This window comes from Grammomys surdaster, unplaced genomic scaffold (assembly GCF_004785775.1).
Source record: "Grammomys surdaster isolate TR1022 unplaced genomic scaffold, NIH_TR_1.0 126036, whole genome shotgun sequence".
NCBI classification, from domain to species: domain Eukaryota; kingdom Metazoa; phylum Chordata; class Mammalia; order Rodentia; family Muridae; genus Grammomys; species Grammomys surdaster.
Genome location: NW_021620849.1, coordinates 3,483,461 through 3,491,078, shown reverse-complemented (window position 1 = coordinate 3,491,078; position 7,618 = coordinate 3,483,461). Strand labels below are relative to the sequence as shown.

The 7,618-nt window shown below is 48.5% G+C and overlaps 1 protein-coding gene across 1 annotated transcript in view; it reads right to left on the bottom strand.

The window, feature by feature from the left end:
* Positions 1 to 7,618, bottom strand: part of Slc28a1 (solute carrier family 28 member 1) — a 48,164-nt gene that overhangs the window by 32,242 nt on the left and 8,304 nt on the right. Inside the window, exons 6-8 of the mRNA XM_028754858.1 lie at positions 5,390 to 5,531; positions 4,088 to 4,201; positions 2,527 to 2,604 (exon numbers count right to left, since the gene is read on the bottom strand). Of these exons, the coding sequence (XP_028610691.1) occupies positions 2,527 to 2,604; positions 4,088 to 4,201; positions 5,390 to 5,531 (334 nt within the window). The remainder of the gene's footprint in view (positions 1 to 2,526; positions 2,605 to 4,087; positions 4,202 to 5,389; positions 5,532 to 7,618) is intronic.

Here is a 7,618-nt window from a genome sequence, read left to right as displayed (position 1 = left end):
TGAGCACACCCCCTGTCTCCATGGGGCTCACTGAGCACACTCCCTGTCTCCATGGACTCACTGAGTATACCCTCTGTCTCCATGAGACTCACTGAGCATCCTCACTCCCTGTCTCCATGACCACTCGGTAACCATCACTAACTTATTTCATTCATTCAGCAAGCAGCAGAGTCTCTGGCCATGGCTTTATGGGGCTCAAGGCTACGTGAAGGATGCAAAGTAAGACCAAGCCTTGACCTCGAATGGTAAATGCTCATGACAGTAACTATGGAATTGAGGGGTGACGTCTGTCTTCCCGTAACCTGGCATCCCTAGACTACATAAAGTATCTCCTCTGCTGGGCCTCTCTCCAGCACACACACCAGTATCCCACTAATGTCTTTCATATCGGCTGTTGACATGTTAAGCAACCGATGCCATAGTCAGAACTGCTCAAAACTCTTCAATGGCGCCTCTGTTAGAGAAAAAAAGCCCAGATACAGGACACCCAAGGTGGTGCAGGCCTGTTATCCCAGAACTCAGGCCAGTTTGAACTACATCCAGGCAGTTTCAAAACAACACACAACCCAAAACACAGACTCAACAAAAGATCTTCAGATGCCTCAACCTGGCATTAAGATTGTTCAAGACAGAGTCCCGCTGAACCCAGAGGCCACCTCCCAGCTTCCCTCCAGATGTTTTCACATCCCAGCTTCCCTCTGAGCCTTTGCTCTCACTGGTGCATCTTCCTGCTTCCAGCTCCAGGACCTCCTGATCCTCGTGTCCTGGAGCTCTCCCATGTCCTTAGGGAGTCTTCTTCACCATTCCTAGTCACAAATTCTCTGCTACAGGCTCTGCATCTGTCTCACACGTGACCCCTGCACACTGGAGGTAGAGCCACTATGTGCTGTTTAAAGTTGAGAAGCTGTTGGGGCTTTAGCATGAGATGCCTTCAAGAAGTCACCATCAGCAGATGTTCACCTCTTCCCCCTGGACCTTTGGGTGCCCACTACTTGGTTATGCAGATAGAGAGAGAACAGTTCCCATACCCTATGGGAATGGTATTTGGGTGAGCTTGTAGGATAGCCAAGGCTGCCCTCCCGATAACTTTATACACAATAGTTCTTTGGGGGCAAATCTGCCCAGGGCCAGACAGATTCTAAGAACTTGGGGCCCTCCCTTTCCCTACAGCACTGGCATCATTCAAACTCTTTAGACAGGCTAGATCTTCTTCAAGGGGTCACTGGCACAATAGGCACTGAGCTCTAAGAAAAACTAGTAAGAGGTCAGAGTTCATGCTCAGAAGGATGGCCTGGACTTCATTGGCTCTATGTGAGCCCAGAAGTCTATAGAAGAAGCTGGAAGCCTCCTGGGTCAGTCATCCCCAGCAGAGTACAAAGGCTCTGAGGACAGTGACCAGAGAAAGAAAAGCAGAAACTCCAAAACATCCCCACATCGCCTGTGCAGCTACTCCATGGCTTTAGTGGTCTAGACAGTCAGCCGTGATTCATCTCCTTGTTGCTTTGGCACCAGAGGCAGAAAACTGGAGCTAGGCTGCCACTCTCTCTGTCGGGCTTTTGGAAATGCAGTGTAAGTCTGGAGTGAGCTTCAGGGCCTCTAAACAGACAGTAAAGCCGGCTATACTAAAGGGGGGACTGTACTAAAGTCTTCACTAACCAAGGTATTTCAGAGGCTTAACCAGGTTACCAGAAGGAGAAGAAATATAATCACAGCTCTGTCCAGAACAGCAGAGGGGCGGGGGTGGGGCGCATCAGCAGTGTCAACTATGGCTGGGCTCTGCCATGGGACAATGAGTCTTTAAAACAGAAGGGTGGCTTCACCCTTAATGTTTCCTATAACATTGACTGTAGATGTAGTGTTGAGCCAGCAGAGGGAGAGGGAGAAGAGAGGACAGAGGAAAGGCGCTATAGCCTTTGGCTAGAATAAGAGTCTGTGGAGGGGGCTGGAGAGATGGCTCAGTGGTTAAGAGCACCGGCTGCTCTTCTAGAGGTCCTGAGTTCAATTCCCAGCAACTGCATAATGGGTCACATCGATTCTGACCACCACACAATCATCACAATCGATGCCATCTTCTGGTATGCAGATGTACATGCAGACATACATTAAATAAAACTTAAAAGAAAAGAAAAAGCCCATGGAGGAGGCTGTAGGAAACTGCATGTATGGATCCAGTTTCCCCGCAGCAAGTTAGGAGCTAAGTGCTTCTTGGGGGACTGTCTCTCAGCACCTCTCACCCCCTCCACCTCTTGCTCTCAGCCTTCTAGCAGCTACGTCAAGCAGCTATGTCAAGTGGTGATTCATGCTTAAGAAAAATAATACAGAAACAGCAAACTTCCCCACATTCTATCAAACATCACCCAACAAACAGGGTGCCCCCAGCTCTGACCTCATCCCCATCCTTGGAACTTGTCTGTGCCCACAGGAGCCCTCAGCCACCTGAGCTCACCTCCTCTCAGCTTAGCTGGCTCCCACAGCTGGGACCTGAGCAGCAAGTGCCAACCCTCGCTGGGGCAACAGTCAACTGACCTGAAAGGCAAACACGTTCTTGATCAGAGCCTCTCCAAAGACGAAGCTGGAGCCGGCTTCAGTGTAACTCAGGAAGACCTGGAGGGAACACACATACAGGGAGTGGGGCTAGGAAGGAAGGCAGGAACCATGGCCAGGAACCCAGGCTGGGGTGAACAAGAGCTTCAGCTCAGCACAGGTGGAAGAAGGATGCCAAGGCTGCAGGCCTTCCTGCCTCAGCATGTACCTGTGAGCATGGTCCCTGTGAGCAGCCTCCAACTTGTGTGTATGAAGTTAACAAGACAAAGAATCATAATGGTAGACTTTATGTTATATATCTTTATCATAGTGATAAAGTGGCTAACATGAACTACATAGGACCCTGTCAAAAACAAACAAACAAAAAAACCCCACACCCCAAAACCACTACCACCAGTACCACCACCACCACCACCACAAATACAAAAACCAAAACAAAACCCCAAAAACCAGACATACAATTTACAGAGCTAGGAGTAGCAGCTTGTACCTGTAATCTCAGTTGCAAAACTGAGGCAGGAGGATTGCCAGGTGTTCAAGGCAATCCTGGGTACTACCAATCCAGTGGTACTACCTCAAAAAGTAAAACAAACAACAACCTCTGAAATTTAAGGGGATGGCTTAGTTGGTACAGTGTTTGCCTCATACCAAGGACCTACATTTTGATCCCCAGAATCTATAGCTTTTAAAAAAGCCAGGTGTGGTGGCAGATGCTTAGAACCCAGTGCTGGGAGGTGGGCACAGGTGGATCCCTTGGGACCTCTGGCCAGCCGTCCTACTTGGCAAGCTCCAGAGCAGTGAGAGACTCCGCCTCAAAAGAAAGTGAACAATGCCTGATGAACAACATGCAAGATTGCTTTCTGACCTTTACAGACATGTACATGTATAGCTACACACCATGAAAATATACATACACAGGCACATGCGCACACAAACCAAGCCAGGCCGGCTCCCAGCATTTTTAAGTGTAATGACTCAGAATAATAAGAACCAGATGATGTAAGCCGGTCATGACAGCATATGCTTTAAATCCCAGCACTTGGAAGGCAGAGGCAGGCAGATCTTTGTGAATTTGAGGCCAGCCTGGTGTATATAATGAGATCCAGATCAGCAATGGATACATAATGACAGCTTGTCTTTAAAAATCAGCTAAAAAATAAAAGAAATGAAACCAAGTATGATTTCAATAAATGGTTCTAAATTCAAATGCCAAATGGATAACTTTTAAAGTTTTCTGTTGTGGGAAATTTGAACTCATTTACATCCCAAGGCACTGAAAAACATAGCAGGTCACATGACCTGGCATTTGTATACCCTAAGAACCTCACTGTCTGGGACTCCATTCCATCACTAGACCCAGTCTCTGAAAAGATGAGAGTGACTGGGGTCCTTGGGCTGGTGGCCCCTGCAAGCTCCTGGCCAACCCGAGATATGGGAACCTAGTCTTTCTAGCCCCAAGCCATCTCTGTGACCTCCTCGTCTACCGTCCCTGAATCAAGTGGCCTCTCACCAACACCTCAGAAGCAGGGCCCAACATGCATACCTGAATCTGATCACCTAGCCACTGGAATGCAACGAACCCCGGTTCTGTTCTGATGACGAAGAGTCCAAGCACAAACTGCAGCCCAAGGCCCCAGGACACAGCCCGCCATGACACCTGCCAGCCAACAGAAAGGTCCTAGTGAGCTCAGCAGCTTGGAGGGTTCCACGAGTCCACTGTAGGGTATGGGATGGGGGAGTGGGTGCAGGAAAGACACAATGAGCTTTGTCCTGCCTGTAATAGTCTGGGTTCAGCCTAGCACTGGGCCTACTGCCAACAGTTACACAGAATTCAGACTAGGCCAGGCTCTTGGCAGGTGAAACAGAAACAGTACAATACTCTGTAGGCTGATGTGTAGCTTGCCTGGTCTCCAGTATGACATGGTATTCGCTTCTCAGACCAGGGCCTTAGGATATAAGCAGGAGGCTGCCCAAGCCCAGCTCCTCTCCAGCTCAGTGTACGATTTCTGTCTGCCTGGACCCTTATTGTCTGACCTCTATGAACTCTTAGCAACCCTGACCTCAGGTCTCTTGATGGCCTGTGTGACAGAGAAGAGCCCAGGCCCTAGGGCTGCATTTCTCACTCAACACAGAATGAATCCCTCACAGGACAGCATCAGACCATTTGCAGCCATGCTGTGAAGCACACAGGGGTCCTGATTCTGGGGCATGGTTGCTCTATGGTTGCCATGGAGACAATGGAAGAAGAGTCCTTGCATCCAGTACAGCAGGGACTTCCCTCATGGGCAGAACCAGTTACCTGGAGGGCTTGCTGGGCCAACCCTGCCCCAGAGTTTTTAACTCAGTATGTGAGGAGTCAAGCCCAAGAGTTAGTGTTTCTAGTATATTCCAAGGAGATGTTGTGACTCCTGGTTAGGGAAGCTGATCTCAAATCACTATTTTAAGCTAATGATTTCAGGATACCTTGGATTCTCTAATGGAACTAGAAGTTCGGGTTCCCTATTTTAAGGTGGTTTCTGAGCTCAAAGACCTGAGGAACATATCACCAAGGACATAAATAGCCCCAGCAGCCTGTGAGTTTGGAGAGATATAGCAGTCCTCCCCAGAAAGCCCCCTGTCCCCTAGAGAATGCAAGGGCTTCTGTTTAGATGGATAACTTCCCACGTAGGGTCTCCAGTCCCAATATGTCCCTCAACAGCTGCATAGGGAACTTATCCCAGTGCACATTGCTCTTCTCCAGCGGGACCTCAGGTGTTCTCCCAGTGAGAGCATTCATCTCACCCTTGCCCCAGCCCACAGGGAGCATCCACTGGCTTCCAGCCTGGGTAGCCAGCTGAACACTCACCGCACGGTGATGCTTTGAGCCAGCAAAGAGAAGGGCAAGGAACACACAGATCCCTGCAAAGGACACCAACTGTTCAGGCCGCTGGGCGGTGTCCAGAGATAACCACAAGATCACACCCAGGCCAGCAGCAAGGGCTAGACCTCTAGGAGAAAGATAAGAGATAAAAGCCATCAGCCTTAACATCTTTCCTCAATCTCTCTCTCTCTCTCTCTCTCTCTCTCTCTCTCTCTCTCTCTCTCTGTCACACACACACACACACACAAAAACAAACAACCTTATCGGCCCAGAGACTCTACCCAATGCCCTGTGGGTTATAGGTTCTTTACTCTGTTGGGCACAGATCATCTTCCTGGTTCTTGGCAATTTCAGAAACAATCCCCTCCCTTCCATTTGGGTGGTTATTTGGGATAGTTTTCTCAGAGGTATTCACCAACCAGAACTCATCTGGATGTGCCAGAGAAACCTTGTAGCTCTCTGGAGTTTGCTTTCTTAGCCTCATATCCGGTTCAATATGCCTCCGCTGCAGAAAGCACAGATAATAATCCCAGCTGTCCACATGGGGCTGCTTCTTTAGCTACATAGGATATAAGAACTATGGGGCTGGCTTCCTCCAGTAGACTGCAAGGGATGCTGGGAACAGTCTTGGGAATGTGAGTGTAGAAGCGTTGGCAGGAATAAGACTATCTTGGAGACCCCATAACAGTAGATCTATGGGGAGGCAGGCAACATCGGCCTAGGACAGCCACAGGCATTAATGTACAATCCAACCCACGGGAGCACCTCTGTAGACTGAGCCCAGCCAAGCCACAAGGCTGAGTTGTCTAGGCACCCCAGGGTGCCCAAGATGCAGCACCTAGAGTGAAAAATGATCTTGTGAGTCTGAAGATTTAAGGTCTTCAGCCGGCAAGATGGCTCAGCAGATAAATCGGATGATCTGAATTCAACCCCCATGGTGGAGAGAACAGGCTCTCAAAAGTTGTCTTCTGACATTCACACCTACCCACATCTATCATGCACACACACACACACACACACACACACACACACACAAATATAACAAGATAATTTTTTTAAAATAATGAGGGTCTCACCTTCTTGACCTTCACACTTGCTTGGGTCCCGTTGCCACACCTTATCTCTCTCTCCCTTTTGGACTGGGTCCCTATCCCTCTGCAGTGTCTTGGAAGTGAACACTTGTTTTCACGCACAGACTCACAGCTAAGAGGAGTGTGCCCTGACCATCAGGTGAGACTTTTGACTCTGAACTCTCATGTTGATGCCTGTCCAAGCAAAGACTCTGAACAATTCGGATGGGAAGCCATGCTGTGTATGTGAGAAGCAAGGGGTCGGGCCAGGGGTCAGGGGTACTGCAGCTTGGGTGTGGTTTTTCCCATCAAAACTCGCGTTGAATTTATTTTGTTCTGAGACAATCTCATGCTGCCCAAGCCGGCTTCAAACTCCTGCTTCCATTTCCAAAGCACTGGGATCGTAGGTGCTCACCACCGTGTCTGGTTTTTCATGGTGAAATTCAACTGTTACTGTGCCGGCAGGAGAGGCTTTTAAGAGATAAGTAGGTCCTCCCTCGAAGAAACAGGTTAATCATAAGGGACCCGAGTGAATGCTCACTCCACATATCTGGATTAGTTACTCTGGACAGCAGGAGAGTAGTATAAATCAAGATGGCCTCTCCCAGTTTATCTCTTCCATGGGTCCTTGCTTCCCCTTCTGCTACCATGAGCTGAAACATAAGGCCAAACAGATGCCAACCCCGAGCTCTTGGACTTCTCAGACCCCAGAACCATGAGCCAAAGTAAACCTCTATTCTTTATAAATTGTTCTGTCTGTGGTGCTTAGTTATAGCAACAGAAAAGAATGACAGGGGGTTGACACTCTAGCCTCTCTTTCCTCTCTATGGTATCTCTGTGGTTTGTGGTTTCCAGAGCTAATTTTTTAAAGATTTATTTTATTTTTAATTATGCATGTATGTAGGAGGAGTGGGTATCTGAGTGCAGGTGCCTGCTGAGGCCTGAGTATTTGCTGGAATTATAGGCAGTTGTAAACCATCCACTGTGGGTGCTTGGAACTAAACAAGGGTCCTCTGCAAGAGTGGTAGCTTTTTTTTTTTTTTTTTAACCACCAAGCCATTTCTTGTACTCTAGGACTACTAAAAGAATGTTTTATTTAAAAATTATTTATTACTGGTGTGTGTGTGTGTGTGCGTGCACGCGC